Here is a 27,541-nt window from a genome sequence, read left to right on the forward strand (position 1 = left end):
GAGATAGGTGCTTACAAGCAGCCAACATTTTAGCTGTACAAACTGTTTGTTTGGGAATGTGGAAGACAGACAGTACTTCAGATGATTAAAAGGGCCTGACACAAATCACATTTGAAAATGTTTTCGCAGGGTACGTACTACAAAGTCATTGTGCACACCAGTATTAACACTGTTAGATCTTTTCACAGGAGTTATAAATAATTACAAGGTTTCAGTAAGAGACATCAATGGTGAAATATTTATTTTGGATGAGCTTATATCTGTAACATTAAGACTAAAATACTGACCTGACTTAATCTTTAAATGTCAGGAATATAAGATTGTAAAGCTCTGTGAGTTTATAACATATAATGAGGTAGTAATTTTCATTCCTCCAAACTTAGAGAAAAAAAAAAGTACAAGAATCTTCTCTTTTTCTTTTAAATGATCATAAAATTTATATTCTTGAATGTCTGTGGGTTTAATTAATCAATGTTTTTAGTACCTGGGGATGATATTTAAATAGAAAGAAATTTGTTATGTAAACATAAAACTCCTGTATTTACTTTTTTTTAAAGACAGGTCTTTGCTTTGTTTTCAAATAACAAAATAGTGACTGTGGGCCCTAAAATACAAGTTTACTGAGTGCTTTTTACAGCTTGCTGGAGTTCAGTTATAGGAAATGTGAGAGGACAAAAATTTAAGAACTAGTTATTTTCTATGGCAAGATTCATGTTATTTAAGAAGGAGTGACATTAAGGAGTATACAAACCTCTGCATCACTGTTTTTTTTTTTTCCCTATCTTCAGAGGCAATCTGTTTTTTCAAATAAAAACTGAGGATACTTTGAAGATTCTACTTCTAATAATCCAGCCATTACACTACTCTTAATTTCAGTATCATTGTTCTGAACCAGAAAGCAGCTTCCAGCATCAAGGCACTGTGACATTGGCTTGTTTTCTTGTGAGTGCATGTGGTGCATCTGTAATTTTTTCTTTTAATTAATTAGTACATTTTTTTCTCTTTAAAGAAACCAAGACCTATGAAAGCAAGGTAAAATCAGTGCTATACTGGGCATAAGAGTAGTGTGTATCTCTTGGTGCTGTTCCTTCACTGTTATAACTGGGTGGAAAGAAGAATTTCACTTTTCATGACCCAATAAAAGTGCTGCTGTTCTGGGTGACATTTCTCCTCTGAGCAAAAGAGTCAGACCCATGTTTTATTACAATGAATTCAGCTGTTAATCTGCTTCCTGATGCTCCCCAAGGCACGTTATATATGTTCCTACTACCTCATCTCAAACAGTTCTCTGAAATGGGAACTCTTCCAATTGTTCATTCACTTGCCATAATTTAACCATCACACAGGCTACAATATTTCCATTCCTGTGGTCATCTTCATATGACCATACAAGTATGTGTTGTGCTTTTGTACTACATTATAACCACAGCTGTAATATTTCAGCTAATATTTTTGTTTAATAGTGCAAATGAAATAACTTTTATGTTTATTTTTATAGAATAAACAGATAAATCTATAAAATTTTTAAAAGTTTGGCAAGTGTAATTGTGTATCCTTAGTAGTAGGGGAAAGCTGTGGTAGATTTCTATCAGTTTAATTAAAGCTCCATCAAGGGAAGAGTTGTTCTAGAATGTGTGTGAAATGGTAACACACTAGATCTTTGTACAGGGACTTTTTGATGTAATGCCCTTCTACAGTGGATTTCTCTTTGTGGGTGGTGAAGGGAATCCCTAGGTCCTGATAACAAAGTAGTAATATTTTGTCTCTAAGATTTGCAGTCCTTATCATTGTAACTGCAGAACATCTTTCCAGCATGGGAATTATATTTCTCTTAGGGAAGTGGAAAGCATAAATTCTTAACTGATGCAACAGTTTAGCAGCATTTGCTTCCTCATGTTAAAAGCAAAGCCTAGTAAAAAAATATGCACATGGATGGATGTGAGTTGTTCTAGGAGATGTACTTAAACCAAAGCAAAACACCCTCTTATTGTTATAGTTCATGTGTATTATATAGTAAAATTTCACTGTATGGGACCCAGAAGTAATTTTATGAGAGCAAACTTGGATCAGGGTGTACCCCTGCTGCCAGCTGGGTCCTGTGGTCCCTGTGCTGGAGTACTGTTGCTCATTCTGCTTCTGGCTTCATCACTTCTCAGTGTCTTTAACACCTGTGACCTGCTGCAGAAGCTTCCCTCCTTCCTTCACCTGCCTCCAGCCACAGCTCTGCTCTGCCTGCTGGGCTAAGGCACTCTGCAGGGATTTAAAAGTTGTGAGTTCAAATAACTTTGGCCATAGAGGGTAACATAGTACACATTTTACCTTCTTTTCAGGTGTTCCTGCTACTGGGAGGTTGTATAAAATACTGTGTTTGGTGGTTCCTTTTGGCCTGTGTTAGCAATACACTGATCACATCCAGGGTTACAGACTCTCTTGGATGTTTAGGCACCCCTTTGCACCCCGCTGGTCACAGAAGCAATGACAGCCTGAGATTTTTCATGCTGTGTCTCTTTGATTTAGAGGAAATTAAGGTAGTTCAGAATATGTTGTAGATGCATGCTCTGAGCATGAAGGAAAGAGAAGCCCAAATATGTTTTTCCTGAATACTAGAGGAGAAGTTTTTGAATAACAGGAGAGATGCTTATCCCATCTATATGTATTCCCAGATGAATCTCAAGGACTCTCTTAGCAGTTGGTCTCTCACCAAATGTTTTGTTTGTTTGTTTGTTGTGTTTTTTGTTTATTTTTTTTTTTAAATGAAGGCAACCACACACCAGAAGTTGCTATGTTGTGCATTTGACAACTTGAAATAATGAACACACCATGTCAGGAGGAAGCAAAATATAGCTCTGATAACCCAGGTTTACAGCTTTTGCTTAATTAAAACTTTTCTTATGGAGATTACTTAAATTCCAGCTGATTCTTTTGGATTTTGTCAATCTGTAAAAAGTGTGTGCTATATATATTTTATGAACATTTCTCTGGGATAAAGAAAATGCTGATGAATACAATATACTTCTAAAGGAGGCATTTCAAGTTTTTATTATCTTCTACCATAAAAATCCCAACAAATCAAATTCCCCTCACCCCTCAAAACTCCACCAAGCTCCAGATATTTCATTCACCTTTTGTAGTAATTGTAAGTTTGGAAAGTATTCTCTACATGTTTTATAGTTGACATAAGGTTGATAGTCTTTGTCAGAACACTTTAATGTCAAAATAGATTTGATGCTAACTGGAGAACTCCAACAAATAAAATTTGCTGATTTCCTTAACTGTTCCCAAAAAACTGCCCTGTGCTTTTCCACTTCTGTGCTTAATTGCAAAATTAAAGCAACTAAGAATAAATGTTACCTAGCAGGTATTAAACTTCAGGGCAATTTATATTCTTTAAATCCTTTATTCAAGATAATTATTTTTACATCAGTAAACTCACTGGTTTTTCATGTGTCACACGTGATATTTGGGATTTAGTCTTCCAAAAAAGTTTTTATAGGCAGGTTTTTTTTGTTTTTTTTAATGTTATACAGTTCCTTTTCTGAAGAAAATCTGCAAATGTTAATCCAGTTTTCTAATTTTTATCCTTAAATGATGTTTTTTACAAATGTATTGACTATAGCTTTGGAAGATCCTAATTAAACACATAAGTGCTCAGCAAGGGATGGTTATGCACAAAACTGGTTTTGAATAGAAGTTTTGACTCCACTTTGTCTGTGTCTCTTTGGTGGTACTTCAGATTGATGAGGTAGCCTTCTTGGGTTGAAAAACACTGCTTGATTTCACTGCATTTTTTCTTTGCCTGACTCTAAGGAAGCTCATGTTACTTGTAATGCATTTTCCTTAATGGTTTGTCAACTAAATCAATTAGTAAGTTTTAGCTCATTCTGGTGCTTCTAGTAAGGAAAATTAAGGAAGCACATGTCTGCATGTTGCATAATAGAGGAATTTTGAGTGGCATGGAGATGTGGGCTCTCACCACTCACTTGTACGCTCTGGAAAATGCAGTTTTGTTGAAATGAAAGTACAAATATATTGGTTTTAAAAGAAAGATTATGAGGAAATAATTTGGTTTACTTTTTTTACAATTCTAAGGAACATAATAAAATACGAAGTAGCAAAATGAAAAACAAACAAAAATGTCCCAAATTTTCATACTCCTATAAAGTTATCTTTTTAATACTGGTTACAAATAAACCCAAATTTCAGATTATTAGAATACTTACGTTTCTTGTGAAATTATACTTTCTGGCTTCTTCTAAGAAATGAATTAAATATGGATATTTTAAAAAAGTTCTTGTTTATTGAATCCAAAAACTGTGTTAGCTGATCTTTTTTAGACATTATGCACTTGAAAATTAGTGTAGCTACTGGCCTCTCGAATGGCATGCATTCATTCTTCCACATTTTAGGCTGTAATCCCCAATCACTGTAGACCAGAGGAGGATCAATGTTTCTGTATGAAGAGATCTGCCTTCCCTCAGCCTGGACTCCTTGATCCAATCCCCATACTTGTCACTCTTTGCTACAGCATGAAGGTTCACACAGGTAGACAGAATGGCTTGATTTTAGAAAAGCTGTAAATTTGTGTTTTGGGTTGTTCCTTTTTTTTGTTTCTTTGGTTGGTTTGTTTTTGGGTTTTTTTCTGGTTAATTTTGTACTAGTTTGGTTAGTCATTTAATTTACCTCTTGAATAGTCTTTGTACTCTCTGACCCATGTTCATCCTTATTCCTCTAAAATTTTCTTCTGCATTTTCTTTGTGCTTCTCCCAGCTTCACTCAGTCCATTTATCCAGGGTGAAAATGTAGCCATCTATGCAGTCCTTTTCCTGCTGATAATATATCCTGTAGTTCTTGAGCCTTTGTATCACATGAGGAGACAACTGCACCTAAAGAGTTTGAGTAGATGCATTTTTAATTACTCTTTGCTTTCCTCTCTGTTTTTTTTACTTATCTCTGCACCACCACCACTCCCCCAATTAAAAAATACATACATATTAAAATTTCCCCAGCTGCTGTCATGCTGACTGTGCTCAACTTACTTATGAAAATATTTGGTGTCTATTGACTTCGAAATTCTTGGATTTCTTGCAACAAAGTTGGAGTATGTGTGTCACAGTCTCTTAAACAGAAGCATTGCACGATTGCTTGTTTGCTGGAAAGATGTGCCAGGGACTTGGATGAGCTTTGCTATCAGGTGCATTTGTTAGCTCGTGTAGCAATGTGAACGGTGCCAGCACTATTAAGTCCTCAGAACTGCTGTTCACAAAATTACTAAGCCATTAGTCTGTAAAATAATGTGACAGTGATAGTAAAAGAGAAAGAGTAATGTACTGGTATTTATGACTGCTTTTTTCATTGATACCATATCCTTGAGAGACCTCCTGCTGCCATTTTTCTTGCAGTGCAACATGGAGTCATTTTTTAGTTAGGGTGCACTGGATTTTCTCCAGATCTTTCATGTCACTGTCAGTTAAATTGAATAGTATTAAATTTATATTCTCCATCCTACAGAAGCTGCAATCTTGGAGGCTTTCCCAGAGTGAATCTGAAGGACTTTAAACATGTTGATGGCTACCTATTTGTTACAGCTCTTTATTTTGTCTAATTTAAAATTTTTGAAGTCCCTTTGTGTTCTCCTATTGTATATTTTATGACATAGCTTTTAACTGCTTCATTTTGGCAGAAGATCAGTCTGTTTATGTGCTATCAACATGTTTTTTTAGATATGGCTCTAACATTTTTTTTTTTGGCGTTTTGTGATACTGTAAGAGACCTATCATGGGCTTATGAGAGCTATTGGTTTGGTCAGTGAGCTGGACTGAAATCAGAATCTCAGCCATCAAACCATGAAAATTTATGACCAGCCTTGTGGTAATGTGCCTCAATTTCATGTGTTATATTGTATGTCTTACATGGACATATTTATAGTTTTAAAGTGTTTTTCTGGGTGCAGTCAATGGCCAAGTTCAAACAGGCTTTAGACAAACCAGGCTGTTATGAAGTAATAGTAGAAGTGATTCTACCAGAATTTTTTTTCTCGTTGAGTCCTTTATCATCTTTGCCTGTAAAAAGTTTGTATAAATTTTTATAACCAAGGCACAGTGCAGAATATGCATCCTGTCAGTGTGGGATTTTTTTGAAAACCTGTTTCCTGAGTCCTGTACAAATATAAGCCTTCAATTTTCATGTGTCTTGTTTTCCTTTCACTTCTGCTCTTTCCAACTCTTCTCCTCCCTTCCCTGTTCCTTTTTCTGCTAAGGATGCTTTTTGGAGGTGAACACGTGTTTGTGAGCTACACTGTCTCCAAAACAAACAAAAGAGGGTGGGGAGATGATGAAGGGGAGGAGGACAGGGAAAAGATGCAGCTGCTCATTTTTAATTTTTGAAACTAGCCTTGAATTCTTGGCATTTGCTTAAGCTTTATAATAAAAACTAGGGGCATGACTGAAACACTGCGCCTTTGTTCTACTGTGGTTGCCAAAAAGAAATTCTTAAAATAGTAACAAATAGATTATTTGAATTCTTGTCTAAAATAGTATCGATGGAAGATGTTTTGCCAGATGAGGTTGCATGCGTAGAGCATTTTCACAGCAGTGAAAGCTTTTGGAAAAGCAGCCAATGCCATATGTTGTTTTTTATTCTGTGGTGCCAACATCCAAATCAGTAGAAGGTATTTTCGCTAATTTCACCTGCCAGGAAGTAGAAATCCCTGTAGCATTTCTTCCTGTAAATCTATTGAAGCTGCTCAAGCTGTGTGCCCTCAGAGCAGAGAAGGCCAGCAGCATCCCAGCGTTAGGAGGAGCATTGCCAGCAGGTCAAAGGGTGATCCTGCCCAAATACCCAGCCCTGTTAAAACACATCCTGAGTACTGGGCCCAGTTTTGTACTCCCCCAGTGCGAGACATGTGGACAAAGTACAGTGAGTCCAGCAAAGGGCCATAAAGATTGGGACTGGACTAATCAGCCTGAAGAAAACAAAAACTCGGGGGCTCTCATCTGTTTGTATAAGTATCTTATGGAGGGGGGAAGTAAAACAGATGGACAAAAAGCTTTGTGTGCAAACCGAAATACAGGGATTTCTACCTGAACACAGAAAATCACCTGAACACTGGCACAGACTGCACAGAGAGGGTGTGGAGTCACTTTCCATCCTTGGAGATACTCAAAGCTGGCAGACCAGGACCCTGAGAAACCCACTGCAGCTTGAGCAGAGGGTCGCTTCGGTGGCAATCTCTAGAGGTGCCTGCCATCCTCAGTGAATCTGCCATTCTTGTGTGGCTCTGCTTTGGTGTCTAGCTGAAAAACTGGCATATGGCAGATACCACTCACATAGTTTTCTGAGTGGTAATAGTAAAATAATATTATTAACACTGTTAGAGAAAAAATTGTGGTTGAGGAACAAAGCATGAAACAATGTGTGGAATGAGACGTGTTTGGGGCTTTGTTGCACAACCCTTCACAAGTTAGTGAGCTCTTACCCACATAAGTAGTCTCACTGACGTCAATAGACTACTCCTGTAAGTGTTCACCAGTGCAAATAAGGGTTGCACAATGTGTCCTGGTCTGTAATGTACAAGTGCATGTTACACAGTGTTTAATTATCACTTCAAACCTCCTCTACTTCAGTAGCGTATTCTTTTAAATATCTCAAATGATACTGCATTTCCTAGGCTGTACTTTACTGACATGGAGATATCATTACATCCATCACCATACAATTGAGCAGAGATAGCATCTCTGAAAAATCATCTTTCTCTGTTCATTTATACAGCTGAAAAAAAAGAGCTGACAGAAAAGAATAATTCTCTTCCATGATAGTGTTTTAAATAAATTGTAGTTTCTAACTTTTTTTCTGACAGTTTGATGGAGTCAGTGCTTTACTTTCAGCGCTTAATTAGTCTGAAGGTAGGCTTTCTATTCCCCACAAAAGAATTAAATAGGTTTGATTTTTTTTTATTTTAAATGTCAGGCAAAGTTCAGTTTTGTATAGTGGGGCATCTTTATCTATATTTTATAGTAATACAAAATGTAGAGCAAAGGGCAGTTTCCAAGATCACTTATGTGATGCTAACTTTTTGTATTTCAAATTTATTGCTGAAATATCTGCTGTGTATTTGGTGTATTTGTGTATTTGGTGTATTTGTGTATTGTGTATTTTGTGGTGTTGAGGAAAGGCTATGCTATACCTTCTAACATTCAAGTGATAAAGCTGGAGTCTCTGTCACGACAACTTAACTTTTTGGGAGTGTTTTAGAAGCTTTTAAACTTTAGAAATTATTTTCTTGTTTTAGATATTGAAATTTTTGTCAAGGTGCTTGAATGAGGTTAGAGAGTTTTCTGGAACTACTGTAGGAATAGTTGAATATTTGCATATTGATACTTGGAGTTAAATGTCTTTGGAATTGTGAACTGTTGTAAGAATACAGTGTTATGATTTAGAAAAATGAGCCTGTTCCACTGTGTAAAGAGGATAGATGTTGTCCATTCAGACCAGTGGTACCTTTACAAAGAGTTGATTTGTAATGCTGAAAACTCTTTCAAGATAATCATTAAAGCATGAAAGAAAAAAAAAAATGCTGGAAGGTAAAATAAGAAAAATCATTACTGAAATTAGAATGGGATTTTTAGTTTTTTATTTATTTATTTAAGAGATACAGACACTTTATACCTATTAGCAATCTGAAGAGAATAAATGGAAAATGCAATAAACTCTTTTACAGCTTAGTCTTTTATTTAAAATCAGATGTGTTTTTTAAAAAAAGATGTTCACCAGTTCAGCCTTCAATTTGTTAGGCTTCATGTAAGTCTAACAGGTGTCATCCTTTGTGCTAATCAATAGGTCAGGATCTTGGAGGCACTTTCTATCTGTCTTTAAACAAATGAACCTGTAGATACCATAACCAATCTTTAGCTCAAATAAGAATAGCACCTTGCAGCCTGCTTCTTGCAGCCCTTCTAAAGTTTTCTGTTCAACAACTCATCAGGTTTGTGCATAGTAATCTTTTTGGACCAGCAAAGCTTTTGATGCTGTCTCTCTCAGGATCCTCCTAGACAAAATGTCCAGAACACAGCTGGATAATAGTGTTACATGATGGGTGAGCAAGTGCCTCTGTTGGACAGAAAGGGTCACAGTGAATGGGTGACATCAGACTGGGGACTTGTCCCTGCTGGGGTTCCACAGGGCTCCACCCTCAGCCCCATGCTCTTCAACATCTCCATAAATGACCTGGATGCAGGACTTGAAGGAGTTACAGAATATGTGAAATTTGTCATTTAGACTAATTTGTATATTTTCCTAAATGTTTTATTTTAGTCAGGATGTCAAGAAAAGTTCTGGGCTAGCATGGTTTGCTTTTGAAGAGCATCCTTCCCATGAACCAGATCAAACCTTTACTGGGGGTGGTCTTGTTATATTCCTTCTATTCTTCTATCTTTTTAGTGACTGATTTCTCTGGCTTATGTACCTTCTCCTTTTGTGAAGGATGTTAACTGTGTTTCTCTTTAAGCATCCTAAGACTTTAGATTTGGAGGGGATTAAGAAAGAAGGACAATCCTGGTCTGGTGCTGCAGATGGGGTCCTGGTATCACCAAAGTAGAGACTCTCAGGTGTCCAGCCTTGTTGCTAAGTAGCGTGTTATTTGAGTGTGTGTAGGTGTTATTTCAGAAGAGTCCTGTGCTCTGGGAAGCTGTCCCAACATGTCTACTAATCTAAGTGTTAAGATGAAGTGGGGTGCTCCTTTCAGAAGGAAGAACGTTCTCTGTCTCCAATTTAGTGAAATAACAGAATGTGACTTGGCACAGGCATGTAGTTAGTATCCCTCAAAGATTTCATCATAGTGGATCTTGTTTGTGGAATAAGTTAAGGTGCAGTTTATAAACAGGACTGCACATTTATATTGGTAAGTATATTACAAAGCATTCACAGAACTTTATTCAAGAAAGTTTGTTTTAAGTAATAAATCATCAGTGAAAGACTGGTAATAAAGGGAATGGGACTGATTTTAAGCCAGAAGAATTAATTCAGAAAGGGAGCTGCTCCAGGATTAGGTGTCAGGTGGGAGGAAGACATTACATCAGCCAGAAGGTGTTACTGAAGAAGACATAAATCAAGAACTTGGTCCCAACACCTGTTCTCAAGGGGGAAGTGAAGGCATTCTAACCTTGCTTAATCATTAGCTTCTAAGTACTTTAATCTGAAGCTGCATATATTCTTTTAAGAGATTAATTGTTCATAAATTGCATGTTCTGAGGGACTTTATATTTTTCATAATGAGGCATTAATGTATTTTACTATTTATTTAGTCTTTATTAAGATATGCATTACTCTTCAGGTATATTTTGGGCAGGAGCAAAGTACCCTGCTTCCATGTGTTCCATAGTTTCTGCACAGCAGAAAGAAAAAGGTAAATAATTATACTGAGATGTTCCTTATACATCTGCAAATACATTTTAACCTACTTCAGTATAATGCTTTACTTATAATTATGTTAATAATTATTTTTATCAGCAACCTTAAGATGATACATAGCTCTCTCAAGCACACGCTTGAAATTATTTGATTACAATTTGCAAATCCTAGAGCATGTCTGTGGTCCTTTTGTTAGCTTTTTGCAGAGTGTTAATTAAATTTCCAAATTTGGTTCCGTCATGCACCTGGAAGGAGAATAAAGCTTTTTACAGACCCCTCGGAGTTACTCCAATGTGCTAATGAGAACTGGAGAAAAGCTGCTCTCAAACCAGGAAAGTAAGACAGAGTTTTAAAAAGCCCCATACATCAACTAATGGATGATATTACACCATAACAGCATATATACAGGATTATGCCATTCAGACAAGCTGAAGTGTGTTTTGAAACTCTATGAAAAATGAATATTCAAATTGAAAATACATTGACTCCATTAGGCATACATATAATTCTTATAGAAGGATTATAGGCTTTTTAGCTCTAGCTGATGAAAACTGATTCCATCAAGAGTTTTATATGATATTTTGCTTTTTAAGTTAATACTGAAGCAGGGCTAAGAGCTGCCAGTACTGTGCAGTGTTAGATTTTGGGGGATATAAGCAGCTGAGTGTCTGCAGATGTCTAGGGCTCAGGCTTGCAAGATGCTGATAACATCAGAAAAACCACCATTAAAGGTGGTGGAAACTAAAAGCCTTATGTCCATGACTTGCTTGGCATCTGGCATGTTCAAGTGCATCCAGTGCTTTTTCATAAGGAATATGGAATTTGAATTACAGGATACGGGATGCGGTGTTTGTTGATATTCTTTCTGTATGAGCAGATTCCAGTTCTGTTCAGCTGAGCTGGTCTTTATTTTCTCTCCCCAAACCTTTAGCAGAGCTGCTGGCATCCTGGCTGAGTTGTCACATGACTACTGCTGTCATTTACATGTATACAGAGCTGCAGGTTTACGGAGTTACTGGAGGCTCATATAATTAAACATTCACCTGTGAATGAAGATTTGAAATTATTAATAGCAAAGTTTATTATCTGTAAAACAAAACAAACATATGCTCTTTTAAAGTACCTAAATGATTTAGGTACTTTAAAAGAGGTGTTTTCAGGTACAGCATTATTGGTTTTCACTAGTGATATGCCAGAGCCATGAATTGGGTTTTTTCTAGCAATGCAGGAGGGACTTGGAGGAGGAGGGGCAAAAAGGGTGACTCAAAAAGTCACTCAAAAGCTGCTCACAGACAAGCTTGTGAATTGATTTTTCAAGAAAAGAGAAATCAAAGAGGTCTGACCATTCTGATTGCTTCTCCTTAGTGATTATACTTTTTGCCAGAGCAGTAACGTCAGGTTTCAGAGGGTTTGGGCACTTGGTCACATTACATTCCTGTGTACTTAAATGGATTAAGATAAAAAGTCTGACTTGAAAAGGATATTTCAAAACTGACTGTGCCTGTGGTTTTGAATTCTGATGCTTTGAACAAAGAAGGGATTGATTTAATGGGATTAATGCTTAATCCAAATGAAGCAATGTACACACATGCCTTGAATGCTTTTGAGAATAACTACAAATATCACTTATAAAGTTCTGTAGAAAAATACGGAGAGGTGATCTTTGTGTGAGTAGGAGATGGGACAAGGCTGCTTCAGATAAAGGAGTACACAGGCAAAGCTGTGTTCAAATTAGGTCTTCTGGATGTTTTTCAGACATTTCAAGTCTTTTCATACAAATACGATATTTATTTTCAAATGCTGATTTTGAACAAGTGTGAAACTTCTCTCTTCATAATTTTGTTACTTCAGATAAGAAAAAATATTTTCAAATTAGGCATTTTTTCACTTTTATTTGAGGTAAGCTTGTTTTCAGTTTCAGATGATGCCTTATCTTTATCACCATGATTTTTTTTTCCCCCTTGGCTCAAAGCTTGGTACAATATATTGTTAGCTACTTGGAGAAATTAAGATATTGCCTGTATTTTCTGTGACTCTGCAGCCCTTCTAATTTCATGGAAGAATTGCTTATTAAACCAAACAAGTTAATTTGTGTATTTTTTTGGTTATAATTACTTTCTTCTTGTTTTTAACAGATGCAACATTGGCAGCATTTGTAGTTATTTCCTTTTGTGTTTATTAGTAAAAGCCTTCTTGATAAATCCACCTGATTTCTTAAAATGATGAATGCACACCCTCACAATGTGTTTTCAAATCATTGGATCCTGTCTAAATGGGTAAAAAGTGTGTCGAGTGTAAGGGTTTGGGGGGAAGCAGTGACTGCAGTCTTTCAGAGATTAGCTGCTCTAGGATAAAATGCTGACCCTTGGCAAGTGTTAGGCTGGCTCATCAGTTTTTACCCATTCTTTCCAGACTCCCCATGTCCCCCCCCCCCCCCCCCCCCCCAGGCTGGGAACCAGAAACTTTAGGTGAAAATTAAAATTCTTGCTTAATCATGAGGTTTGATTAAGCTAGTGGTTTTAGAAAATAGACCAAATATCACAACGCTAATGAAAAAATTGCAAGAATTGCTAATGAGGTGTGTGACTCATGTTGCTAAATGGAGCAGATTTTTAAACATAGCTCTAGGCTTCAATTCTTTCAGCTCATTCACAGTCAGTTCTGCTTTATACTGAGCTCAGTGAAGCTATTCTCAGAGGAGAGAGCAGTGTGACATGGATTAAGAATCAGAGAGCAGAGCCATTAATCCATTCAGTACTAAACAGGTTATCTAATATCTAAGAAATGTTTTAAATATTTTAGGCAGCATAAAAAGCTGAAAGCAAAAATACGACTGTCTAGTGATTTTTTACTTTATTTTTTGTAGTGTTTTTTTTTTTTTTCTAAAGGAATGCTGTTGAAGACTGACTCAATGGCAAGGAATAATTACTGATAATTGATGTTTGAAGGATTTTGTTTCTTGTTTTATTTTTAAACCCAGCTTGCTATAACTGAGTTAGTAAACAGTGTGAAGGAGCATTCTTACGTACTAGAATTGGGTTTTCATCTGGAATGGTTCTTGGCATTGCGTTTTCCAAGCCAGCTAGTGATGTCCTTGGGCACGTCTCAAATGTTGCTCTGGAGTAGGGTCAGGTTAGGAAAGGTTCCCAGCAGGCAATCAATCTTTCAGTTTTCCCTCAGCTTCATTGCTGGAGATCAAGAAAGCTTAATAGTAAGGATGAAGGAGTTATAAATGACTTGGTTTCAGGTCAGTGAACAGCCATAGACATATTCAGTTTACTGATCTAGACAAGCCTATAGTGATTCATTGTAGTACCATTGTAATTTAAAGTAAAACTCACTGTAAAGTGAGTTTTAAGATGCTAAATTTGGTATAATTTGTCACCTCTGCCCAAAAACCATTTTCTTTCTTAAGACAGTTAGTGGTTTATGCTTTTATTTCAAAGTGTTGATATTCAGTTGTTTTCCAAAGAGAATTTTTCTGACACCTTAAGAACACAGCAGCATATAAGAGTGCAACAGTGTTTACAGTTTCTGTCTCTCCTAAAACCCAGCATAGACATTAAGAGGATGGTGGTTATCAACAGAGTGAATATTTATTGCATTTATTAGAAGAATCTTTCTAGTCTATAAACTTTGTCTTATACTTTATTCCTTCCTGCCCATTCAATACACATTTTATTTGAAAACTATCTTCATACACTTGAGGCTTCTTGAAAAATGTTTGTGTCAGTACCTGTAAAGTGATCTACAAGTATAGTACTCCCAACTGTAACAAATGTTTCCTAATTTTCTCTTATTGTAATTAGTATTTTTTTTAGTGCTAGAGATGTTGACTAATGAAGCTGTTGGTGTACTTACACTGGACAGTGGGAGATTGCTCTGTGAAAGCAATTGATCTCTTTTAGGTTTTAATTTATGTTATCTTTAATTAAATTTAGGAGTTGCACTGAAAGCTTTGCTAGTAGATCAAAAGGAGAAACTAGGCTCGAGCAGGTCAGGGAATCACTATTAAGCAGCCTGTAATATTCTCACTGGCTTTGTTTGAGACAAATAGAGGTATTTTGAAAGGTGGGGGTTCTAGGGGTTTTTGGGGTTGTTTGGCTTCTAGAAGCACTAAAAAGCAGTCAATATTTTAGTTATAGTTTTGAAACCCAAATGATTTAGTCTTGGTACCCTGTTGAAATGAAGAGTAAATACAGTTTCTTGTGTTGGTTCATAATCTACATGAATGGTAGTTCTCTTTAAACAGTTCTACTGAACTAGCTGAATTATCTTCAGATAAAAGTTTCTTTATTCTTTACCCTCTGTGAAATGAAGCATGTTTTTAAAGTATTAGTCATAGGACCATTGAAAAGATAGTTATTTGTCGAACCAGACTAGGTAAGGGTTTTGTCTTTCTAGTTTAAGTTGCAATAACCAGACTGTGACACTTAGTAGCAATATCTGTACTTTCTATTGTTAGTTTAGTAAAATAAAAAAGGAAAAAAATATGCACATATAATTTTGTCTTCAACTTTATATATTTCTGTTATTAATTCCAGTAAAAAATAAACTATTTCTCATAGTTTGGGTAGGGAAAAAAATCTCCAAAGTGACACCAAATCACTCACACCTGCTGAAATGAAAGCCAAGGAGTTATTTAAAAAAAACCCAAAACTTTGAACATCACCACTTAAAAAACCAAACCCAAAACACAACCCCAAATTGTTAATGGGCTGGCATGAGTTATGCTAAATGAGATGCACAGCTCGAGCCTCAGGCATATGCAAAGTAGAAAAACAGGGCTATGTTTTTTTCACACAATGCACTAATATATAAGTTTCTAGGAATACTACAAGTTAATACAATTTCTTTTCTATCATTTTATTTACTCTTCTCACTCTTAACATCTTGGGATGAACCTCCTGCTAGAAAGGTCATTTCCTCTGGTGGTAAAAAGGCCTCTTGCTGATCAAGGAATTGCCTGTTGGGTGATGTCAGGAGGAAAGGCTGTCTTCTGCACTCTGCTTTGCATTGAGCTTTGCCAGTTTTATATTGCCCTACCCTGAAAAAAAATGAGATACATAAAACCCCCCACAATTAGGTGAACCACTTGCATAAACCCCACTATTTATTGTAAAGTTGTATTTCCACTTATGAAACCAAACTCAACTTGATTAATAATTTCCATACATATGAAGAAACTTTTAAAAGCAGATGGTATGGCCAAAGAGAACATTTCAAACTGAGATCTACACAACCTAACTGGGTGTGCTGGTCAGGAAGTGAGGAGGTGCTGGGCTGCCACAGGTGGTGGGCAGCTGGAGATGTTTCTTTGCCTATGGTTTGTTCAGAGGGCAATGAAAAAAGGAAGAGCTTATCTGATATATGTGTGTCCTTCATTATTTAATCACGAACTCAGAACTAATAGTTAATGTGTGCATAAAACATGACAACAGTGAGTTATATCAGATGGCAGCACTGAAATGTGATTTGATCATTTTAAAATAATACAAGAGGGAAAGGTGGTTTGGTGGGTGTGTGTTTTTAATTAAACAGGATATATGTATGGAGGGCAATCTCCACTGCATAAATGGAATGAATGGACATCCAAATCAAATGCCAGATTCCTCTTTTAATTCCCAGAGGAATTATTCCAGTCTTTCTGTGTTTTCTGCCCTGCTGAATGCTGGCTGTTGGCCAGAGTTCAGCCCTCTGGAGTGATGGTCTCTCTTGGTAGCAGTCACAGCTCTGCCAGGGGACAGGTGGGTTCCAGGTACAAGAGGTGATGCTTCCTGGGGGTGCATTAAATGAAGCAAGGGGAGCTTTTGTTTGGGCTGCTTGGGAAGAAGTGTATAGACCAACACAGCTAAGAATGTTTGCACTGCTGCCTTTTCCTTTGCTAGGCACTGTTGATGTATACAATACACTTGATGCTTCAGATAAGAAATGATGAACAAGAATGAGAGATGTCCTGGCATTTCTGGAGGGCATGAGAAGTAGTAGTGAGGGGAGAAGTAGTAGAGAAGAAATATTTCTAATGTGAATGGAAGTAGAAAATTTGCTGCCCCGAATACTTGAGACCAGTACATTAGAACAGAAAAGTTAATAACCAGCACAGGCTTGTGTTAGGTTTGTTGGTAGCTCTTTAAATGGCACCTGATTGGCATGATAAACTTTTGTTTCCTGAGTGTAGATGTGTTATTGTCCTGTTTATTTAAATGTTAATAAATCATTGCCTCTAAATATTCAAATAGGTTTTTTTTTTCATTTTTTAGAATTAAGAGATTACAATGCTTCAATAGAGAGGTCAATAATTAACCAAAATACATGCAATAGAAGTTTTCAGGAGTATGTGAATGTTCAAGAGGTCAAGAGTGTGCATGTTGTTATGCAATGATTTTATGCTAACGTACATCTTTCAATAAATAAATAAAAAGCATTTACATGTGCCATAAAATAATTGCTTCTGCACAGCTGTAAAATGCTCTTACATTCAGGTATCTTTACAACACTTTTTAGCCTTAATGTACATAAAACACAAACCATAAAAAATTCTTGGAAAAGGTTTGTATTTCTATATTATGGGAAATTACATGTTATTGTTAGTTTTGGTTGTGGAGTTTGTGTGTATGTTTGCAGGGTGTGTTTTTTGATGCAGCAGGCTAACAATTGGGAGCTGACTGATTAGTTTGCCTTAATCTATGTAGACAATAGGTTTAAGTTATTCCTTTTTAACTGTGCAAACATAGTTGTAAGTCCTGTTCTTGCTCCCGTCTAGATATCCCACATTGAGAAAGAACATCTGCACAGATAACTTTAGTGAAATAAAGAAGGGTAATTTAAACACTGTTTAGGATTTCTTATATCAGCTCCATGAATCACTTTTCTGTATAAGGTTAAAGCAGAGTTTTTACCTTTAGGTTGCTGAAGTTGCATGATACCTATATATTAAACTTGTGACCTGTAGACTGAAGTCTTATTTCAAATTGATATCTTATTGAATTTTGATATGTATTTTACAAACCTCACAACATATAAAGGTTTGAATCAAGAATGAAAGGTTATTTTCACTGAAGAAACAAATCAATCCTTTCAGAATTCCACTTGCTAATTTTACAATTAATTTTTCAGGTCCTAGCTTTTTACTAGAAGTCAAAAAGTGTTTCTTTGCCATCTAAAGACAGCTTGGAAGTAGCAGACATTTTATGACAAGATTGTTTTGATTATTTTTCATGTAGAACTTAAAGGCCAGATAAATTTTGATGACATTCTGAGGGCTAAATCTTAAAAATGCGGTACACTTTTGAATGATTCTTAAAACATGCTTTCTTTTCAGATTTTATCACTATGAAATTAGAAATACTTGTTCAAGGTACTACATTTTTCTCATTTGAACAAGTTGCAGAATTGTATTAATGGGTTTGATTTTTTCAGAACATGGGGCAATCCCTGAATTTGCTATAAAATAATCTTGTTCATTTCACACGTGTACTTCTTTATAGCTGCATTATGATCTAACTCTACAAGCTATCACCTGAGGTTAAAGAATCAAAGCAGTGGGGTTTTGCTTGTTTTCGCCCCACTAGTTGATTATCTACTTGTTTTACTGATTTAGGATAAACCTTTTCTTCTTTACTAATGAAAATCAGGATGCTCAATTAGGTCTTATTCAAGTGATTAGTATTTGGGGATAAGTGGCAAGATTGTTCTTAGAGGCTATGATACCCAACAGGAACTGCCACCTTGATTAAAAGCAAGGCTAGTTTAAACTAGTTTTGAGCTGCTGAGGGTTGATGTGGGTGAGTGATGTGGTGCAGTTGGTGTGAGGAAAGTGGTGGAGGCGGTTGATGCTCTGCAGATGGGAGCTGTTGGTTTGTTTTCTGGTATTTCTTCCTAAAGACTTTCACAGTAAATGTTTGTAACAGATCTTAACTATTATCATCACTGGGTAGCATTGAAATTGCATTATGCCTCCCTTCATCACATTCTGATACTGTGCAAATCACAAAATAGGAGAATTGATCTCATTTTGTATATGAATACTCTCTGAGAGAGGTCAGTGTTGCTCAGAGGAGAGTTTCTTTTCTGCTGAACCCTGCCTGCTTTCTGTGGAGAATTTACGGTTATATTTAAATACGCAAAACATGAGAATACAAAAAACAAGAGAAGATGGCATATTTAGTCATTACAGTGGGTGTTACTCCTCTTCCCCTGGTATCTCATTAAGGCTTTTGCACTGGGGTGCCTGTTCCCTCTGTGGCAGCCTGGAGCCAAGTCCCTCAGGACAGGTGCTTTTTATTGCTTCCCCCTTTGGACAGCCTCAGCACTGCTGGGTTCACCTCCCTGTGGCCAGTCGTTCTGTTTAGGGGATTTGTGAAGTGTATAATGAGATTATAATTTTGTGAATTTGAAAGCCTATTTATGAATGTCAGGGACCTGAGGTTCTGAATATTTCTTCTTTTTCTAAAATGTTTACTGGAGTTTTCTTTTTTGTTGCAGATATTATGAATACCTTTTATCTGAAATTATTTTAATTTTGATAACTAAGTTACTAAAGCAATAGAAGCATGCCTGTGAAAACAGTTAATACATCTAAAGTACTTTAAGTACTTCTTGTATTTGAAAATTGCATATGATTTTGATGTTCCATAATAGCTTGTGTTGATTTTGCTGCCATTTGCAGTGAGAATACTGAATTTGGTGCTCTGTGAGACATCCCAGTTCACTTTCTTCTGTCTCCTTCTAACCAATTTCTTCATCAATATATTATCTTGCATAGCTTGGAAATAATTTTATAGTCACAATTATGGTCATGAATTCCTAACTGGCTGTTTCTCCTGGCTAATTTATATGTACCCCTTTAGGGGACTTTTTGGGCACAGTATCTTGTATGGTTATGCTTTCCTTCTACCATTTTCTATATTATAGCTCATTTTTTTGACAGGATATTGCTCTCTCAGCTCTATTTAAATAGTCATATATTCAATCAGTGTTAAACAAAGGGATATTGATTCTTGCTGGTCTCCAGGTATTTTTTCATATGAAGGAGTGCATACCAATAATGTAATCAATTAATGTTCTCTCTTTCAGGCTTAACAGATGAAAAAGTGAAGGCGTATCTTTCTCTTCACCCCCAGGTACTGGATGAGTTTGTGTCAGAAAGTGTAAGTGCAGAAACTGTGGAAAAATGGCTAAAAAGGAAAAATAACAGGCAAGAAGGTAAGTTCCTTTCATTTGTGATTAACATTTAGATATGAACAGCTCAGTTATTTTTAGATTTAAAAAAGAAACCTGGTTTTAGTATAACTTGGCTGTTATAATTTTTTGTGTTTGGGCTATACCATTTTTTCAAAGACAAAATAGGCTAACAATTTTTTAAATATTTTGATCCATTTTGGTATTTTTATTTTGAAATATACTGGTATTAATATTGGAAGTTTAGTTTATCCATTTTGAACTGCAAATACTATCCATCAATCTGTAGTATCTGTTTTGAGAACATGACTTCGTAAAATTGTAAAGTTTTGGTAAAATTGATAAGTTTTGAATTAAAATTATCCAGTATGCCTCAGTAAATTACTGGATATACCAAGTAAATTACTGGATATGCCATCTGAAAAGTTCATACTTGCAACATGTAATAAGTCGATTTTAGAAAAGAATGTTGACATAGATATTATAACCCAGTGTGTTAAATTTTAGAGGTATTTCTGTTAGGTTGCTTTAGGTAAAATGCTTTGCTAAATAGAATCAGAAAACTTTCTTTTGAGCCAGTCTGTGTTGGCAGTGATCATAAATTTTGTAATGATCTTAAATTTTGTGGGATTGTCTGCAAATATAAGATTCATCTAATGATGCTTTAAAACGTACCAGGTAAAATGCAAGGGAGAAAATTACCAAGGTTAGGGAAGAAACACTTGTTTTGCTTTGTGGCTGACTTCTAAGGTGTTTAGGGTTTTAAGTTCTAATGATAATTCTTATTTTAAATAGAGAGCCTATTGTTGCTTTCTAGAAGATAATGTTTTCTGCAGAAATATATAAAATTAAAATTATGATGGACAAGGGATGGAAAAGGCTATATTAGGCCAGATTTTTGGTCGTATTGACTACATATCATTCTAAGATGGCAATAAATTTTTGTTGGTTTAAAGAGATTTCCTAGCAGCAGAATAGGAATATATGGCAATAGACTGTTTACTACTTTCTTTGTAGTTTCCAAACTACAGCACTGCAGGAGGCCTATTGTTATAGTACACAACAGCAATCAGAAAAAACAGTGTTATGAGTCAAGGGAATAGGTTGTGACAATACTTTTCGTAAACAGATGATAAAAAATATTTTTGCATTACCAGAAATTAATACTTTTTGTTTTTATGCTCATTTGAAAATAATAATTTTGTCTAAGGTTCTTGAAATCACTATAAGAAGTCATTGTGTGTTTGAAACAGTTTGTAGTTTGAGTCAAACATCTTTATGCTAAAACCAAAGAAATGCTTTGGAGAATTTTTAGCTTCAAGAATCATATTTTGTGAAGTGAAATTTATTACTAGTTGCTCAAAGTTTCCAATTTTTTGGCGGAAGGCTATAAATGAAAGATAAATTTTTGTGGATGTCCTCATGAAACTTTTTGGTGCAGCTCTACAGCAAAGTGATTGCTGACCATGATCCTAGCAAAGTTTTAATGTCAACAGGTATTACAGTGGGATTTGTCTGTTTTTTTCATACACTTTAAAAATTCTATATTATGGCTAATTTTCCTCAAACTTGTATTAAAAGTGTCAAGCAATAGTTATGCTACTATTAGGATTTAGCCTCATATCTGTTATCATCCTACAGGTATTTCTGCCTTCCCTGCTATTTCTGTTTTGCTGACAGTGATCTTTAAGGTGGCTGTAGTTATTACACTAAAGGCAGTCACGTGGATGTGGCCTCTTTAGTGCTGGATTTTAGATAAAAATAAGAACCAGATTTGAAACTACACTTGCCAAGTAAAAAGGATTCATTTGAGAAAGAAATGGATGCTGATGAGCCTTGCCTGTGATTTTCTTGTAGAAAGATAAAGTCTATAGTCATATAAAATGTTTCTGATAACAACATATCCTAATCTTTCAGAAAGTAGTATTTTCAGGAAAGAAATTTACTAGATGGTTTACTCAGTTCATATTATGAATGTACAAATTCTACTGCCTGAGTTATGGTGGTGGTGAGAAATGTGGGGGAGAGGGTGGAACTGATTCTTTTGGTGTCAGCACAGATCTGTGGTGACTTAAAGTGACTGTAGCCTAAGTCACTTCACATCAGTAGGGGTATCATTTTCCCTCTATCCCTTTTGCTACAGTCTAGTCTACTTTATAAATGCTCACATCATGTCATGTGATACAGCTAGAAAAATAAGCTTTGTGTTTTTCAGGAAGTTGCCAGGCAGGCAGAAGGCTGTTTTGAGGTCTCTGGCTTAGTGTCTGTACTCTTACACGTTGGTGACGCAGAACAGTCATTAACCTATATGCAGAAATTGTGTCCTGCCTGATTTACAGACATCCAGCTGTGTGTACTCTTCAGCCAGAAGTCAGTGGGCCTACTGCCAGGGTAGTTTATCTGAATTTCATTAGCATGAACTGAAATGTCTGATTTGGACTTAAATGAACCAAAATTTATCTGTGACTGTGATTCAGAATTAATTACTGTAGATGGTCTGGGTTGTTTTTCTTTTAAATTATTAAAAAGGGAGTAAATCACTAAATATTGCAGTGTTTAAGGTATAAATATATATCCCAAAATATAATGAGTTGAGTCCTCAGTGTGTTAGATCTTGTATCTATCATGGTAAATGTTAGATTGAAATTTGCTCGTGACACGTTGATAGTGATGGTGATCTACCTGAGATTATAAGACTTTTTTGCTTCAGCTTGTTTTTTTCCCATTCCTGGTGTATTGGAGAAAACCTGCAAAGGTAGCTCTGGGAAGGAATGCTGCTTGTGCTGATTTTTGGGTATTCACTGCAACTTTTTGCACTGACTATTATCTACCCATAAATTACATGCTCAAAACACACCCAGGCCTTGTATTGTTGCACACAGAATTTTCAAACTTTATTTGTAATACACAAACACTTGAGTTTTAAATTTTTCCTATCCAGATCATGGCAGAGTTATCTGCCAGAAGGAAATCTTTTCTTTTCCAGATGCCTAGATGTAATACTCACAGAACTCATGAGACTTCTTCCATTGTCCTCTTTTATATAATTCAAGCAAAAGCGGTAGATGATTATAGCCAGAGCCATAATATTAGGAAAGCTTTAGACTCTGCTGCTGAATAGATCCTCATCTCCCAACATATTTCTCAGAAAAATATTTATAAATTCCAACCTTAATTATATTATTTGAAGCTTCACTGCCACAACAATAAGAGGCTGAGCACATTGATTATGAGCCAGATGTGCATCTTTTACACTGTTGATACTGAATTTCATAGATGTCTTTCCTAATCTTTTTAATTACCTCTTATAATAAAAAGAAAGGACAAACTGTACTGGCACAGAATTTCTACATGGAAAGCTGCCTATATCACTTAAGAGATTCATCACTTCCCATGGCCCTGATGTTCATCACAGTGCATGACCATGTGCTTAATTACTGCTGAATCTGGAAACATTAACAGCTTCATGCACTATTTTTTTTTTTTCCAGCAATATTTGCCAAAAACATGTAAAGCTATGTATAGTGGGAACTTAAGGTGCTTTGCTGTTATTAATACATATGTTGTTAAATAATTAATAAATACAGTTTTAAATATTAAATGGAAAGTAGTACATTCAGTACAGGATATGACACTGATTATGCTCAGAAGTTATCATCTTTTAAGTGCAATTGACTTGCTGCATTTCCAGGAATCTGATATTTCATAATTGACCCGTTTAAAAAAAAAAAAGAGAAAAAAAGAAAATTGAAATCAGTTGCTTAATATAACATTAGTGTGACATTGCTGTAATGTTTGAACTGAACTAGGCTGCATCATTGACACATAAATAATAAAATTTCTGTACAAAAGGATATTTCTGGTGCTTCATTTTTGGATTCTAAGGTATCAGCATGATAGGCTTTAAAGTTGACTACAGTCCTTGTAAGAAACAAAGTAGTGAGTTTTTGAGAGGTGTTGATGTGTGGCTTGTTTAAGGGGCAAGTCTGTACTTAGGTTTTTATTGTTAAAGAATACCAAAGTACATATTTCTACATTAGATCATAGTTATTCCATTATTTACTCTTTTAATTATGTTATTTGTTCCTGCTTTTAAAAGATGTAGAGAGGCATGTTATTTGCCTCTATATTTATATCTATTTCATATTATTAACCTTCACCCAAGGTTATTAAATAGGTGAAAATATGGCTAACATGCTTCTTTTCCATTAGCAGGGATAGTGCATATAAAATGATACATGTAAGGAGGATAGGTATCAGTATGTGTATGCTAGAGAGATGTCATCTTACTGCCAGAATTATAAAGAAAAAAGTGGAGCCTAATCTTGATTTGTTAGTTTTTGAGGTCTGTGCCTTTTTGCACCAGTTGAGCAGAGATACCTGTTCTGTAGTACAGGGTAGTAGCTGTGGAGCTGTAGGTGAAGGGTACTCAGAATCTGTGGACTGTCACTGCTGTGATGCTCCATAGCTTGTTGCAATTCTGACTTTTCCCCAGCCTAGGCAAGAGGAACTGATATGGCAACATGTCAACAGCCTCCTTGATTTGTAATTGGGGTGTCTTAATATTCCACTGACGCTGTGGACATGCTCTTTTATTCCAATGCATCCCTGCTGTGCTTATGTTTGTGACATCCAAGCAGGCAACAAATACTGCCAAAAAGCAAGTGTATTTGTGGGAATTATTTGGGCAGAGCATGACTTTGTGCCATTGACACCATATTAGTAGCTCTTAATGCTTCTTGTTACCAAACTCCACTATTTACATATTTTGATGCCTTTCTTGGATTTTTTTTTTCCCCCTCAAAATAAAAATTCTTTTTTCCTCAAAAATAATAAGGTTGTATTTCCAATTCCAACTGGAATAATTGGTTGCTGTGTTTTTGCCCTTCACTCAGTGTTTGCTAATGGCCAATTAGATATAAAATGTTGGTCTAGTTGGTCTTGTTGGCCTGAATCAAAGTAACTTATGATACTGAAAGGTGCTACTTTCCTGGGATAATATCCAGGCTGACAAAATTTGTCTCTATGTGAATGTTTTTATCATAAAACTCATGGATAGATATTTGTATTATATAATTTGCAGGCTGCCATTTTTCATGTGTGTAGAAAGTCTATGTTAGGATCAGTATTTCAAAGGCAGACATATGAAGGCACTTCCCAGTTCTGTGCTGGAGCTCTACGTAGGAATGCCATTTTAGTCCAGATAATGAAAATGGAATAAATGTGTCAGAGGTACAGAAGAATTTTGGAGCCATTGCTTTTAAAAATTTATTGCTACATTATTTCCTGAAAGTCTCAGTGTAATTTTCTGAGGTGAAATGGTTTCTTTCCTATGTGATCAGTTCAATGTGGGGTTTTTTTGTTGTTGTTTTATTTTTATTTTTTATTATTTTTGCCTAATTAATCAGAAGAGAATCAGCTTATAAATTGGATCATTTTGGCTGTGAAAATATTGAGGAGGAGAAGATTAAAAAGTTCTCCCTGTTGTGTTGTCAGCCTGTTTTTCTGGACAGAAAAGGTTAATGGAAAGGATATTTAGGTTAGATAGAACAGGTTTTTTTAATGTATTGATAATACAGAAATTATTGATATTGATAATAAAATATTTAAAATATTGATAATACAGAGAGCAGTGGCCTCTTGGTGGGTAATACTGAGGTCTTGAGTGATGATGAAGTCTTTTGTTCAGTGTGCATCTCAGTGTTGAAGGTGTTGCTAATTTTATTTGTTATTTGAATGGCTATCACTAGAAAACTCCAAACAATGCTAAAAATGGCTTGGTACATTTTTTTTCTTCTAATTTGCTGAACAGTGCGAGAGTTTGATTGTTTTGGGGTCTCTTTGAGTGGGTCAGGCGAAGGAGGTGATTTTTTCTGTTTTTACGGAGTTCTGCATATTTAGAATTGTTTAGATGGTCTGAGATTTGCAGACGATAATCCTTTAATGATGGTATGTTTGGTTGTAGGAAATAGACATCACTGCTTGGTCTGAGCTCCCTCTTGAACTAATTATGTTAATCACATTATAGCTAGAGCAATTATTCTCAACATGTCCTTATACTAATGTTTGTTGTGTCTTTGTTAAGCTTGAATTAGGAGTGTTTATGTTTTCTCCGTCTACTCAAAGCCACCGTTTCTCCTTACTTATAAGCCTGGCTACACAGAATCATTTTCTGCTCTGTACTGCTAGTTATATTGAAGAATAAACAGACATTAATTTTTGTAATTTCTCAATCTTCTGGTAAATTAAGACACAAAGCTTCTTTTGCTGTCATACTGAGAAATAGGATTTTCATTTTTCTTACTACTTCTCTTTAGTTTATGTTTTGAACATTTCCAGAGGATCAAGATCTTTCTAAAGAGTGTGTAGTAGGAGAGAAATGATATTTTAATAATGGGTTAATTAACATTACATGCAGTACAAAATCATTTCCCTCCTGTGCAAGGCAGTTCTCCTGAATGTTGTTTGGCCCTGCTGTTCTTTGTTTTCAGATTGTTTCTCTCCTGTACACGAATCTTTGTTTTTAGAGTAAAAAATCAAGTAAACAAAAGAAAAAAAAATCATCTCAGTAACTGGTGGAGGAGATCCATTCTGCTGATGTATGCAGAGACTTTATACCCATGTAGCCAACACTTTTTAATAATGATTATTTATGTCAATGTCAGCTAACCTGTTTTACCTGCATTGAAATGGAGTAGGAATGTTCCCATGGTCTGTAAGCTGAGAAAGAAAGAAATAACAAGGGAATAGTCATTAACTTTTATGGGACTTTCAAATCCAAGTATTAGAAGTATTAATATGATTAATGTTGGCTAGACAAGGCCTGTAATCAAAGATTGACCAATAAGGATAAAAAGACAAAACATAAAATAACTAATACATGTTAGCATTGCTTGTTCTGTCCATTAGATGAGACTTGCATCTTTGAGGAAATAGAAGTATGCAGTCACACAGTGTGCTAGTCTCTTACACCACATGTGCATAAAGAAAGGATATTTATTCATGGATGTTCTGTATGCAAGTAGTGAAAACTCAGTTCAGCAAAGTTCTCAATGCCTTTTCCATATATAATACACATATAAAAATTCTGACATCTCTTTTGTATCACAGGAAGTACAGGAAGCCCTGAGGATGAATGCAAATTCATCTTTTACAGTGGAGATGTCTAGCTGGATATAAATGTTAATGCCATGCTCTAAATGGAAGATTTTATGTTTCTGTGGGCAGAAGCAATTAATATTTGTCTTAGCCTCATATTGGCTATTAGTGAAGATTTTCAGCAGAAATTTTACTTCTGAAACTGCTCTATTGTCTTAAGGCTTTGAAAGCAGATTGTGTACATGGAACAGTACATCACAGACATAGTATGGGCTTAATGAAGACCCGAAATTTTCAGTGTGTGATTCTGTAGTGATTTAGCTAATCATGATGCTGATTCAATTGCTTTATCCTTTAAAGTATCTATGATTAGATGGAACTTTAGGCTAGTTGTTTATCCAATCAGATTTTGTGCAACTAATTTAAAGTGTATACTTTTCATGGTGAGTCATAGATACTCCCTTTATTTGTCCTAGTGGTCATCAGTAGATCAAGTTCTTTGTCCAGAAATTACTTCTTCATACTGTTCTTCCTGGAAATTAAATAAATCCTGTCAAATATCTTTCAACTGGACTATAATAAACTGCTTTTTTGTTTGGTTTGGTTTGGTTTTTTGGTTTGGCTTTTTTTTTCCGTGTTTTATGAATGAAAGTTAAATTATATTCCCACATCATTCAGCAAAAGGAAGGCCTAAGCATAATTTCATTTCCATTGATTTACTTCTATATATTTCCTAATTGCTCCTCCAGGAGATTATACCTGTTGAAATATGTTGTAAGAGGAACACATATATTGCACATAAATGAACACTGTTGCCTCTGCTTAGCTGACATAAAGTTTTGTTTGTGTCACAAATATT

The 27,541-nt window shown here is 35.6% G+C and overlaps 1 protein-coding gene across 2 annotated transcripts in view; it reads left to right on the forward strand.

Moving 5' to 3' along the window:
• PDE10A (phosphodiesterase 10A) overlaps positions 1-27,541 on the forward strand; it is a 172,335-nt gene that overhangs the window by 55,759 nt on the left and 89,035 nt on the right. For both annotated transcript variants that reach the window (XM_086877961.1, XM_086877962.1), the window contains exon 2: positions 19,480-19,608. In XM_086877961.1, the coding sequence (XP_086734087.1) occupies positions 19,480-19,608 (129 nt within the window). The remainder of the gene's footprint in view (positions 1-19,479; positions 19,609-27,541) is intronic.

This window comes from Cyanistes caeruleus, chromosome 2, assembly GCF_971803275.1.
Source record: "Cyanistes caeruleus chromosome 2, bCyaCae1.hap1.1, whole genome shotgun sequence".
Taxonomy (NCBI): domain Eukaryota; kingdom Metazoa; phylum Chordata; class Aves; order Passeriformes; family Paridae; genus Cyanistes; species Cyanistes caeruleus.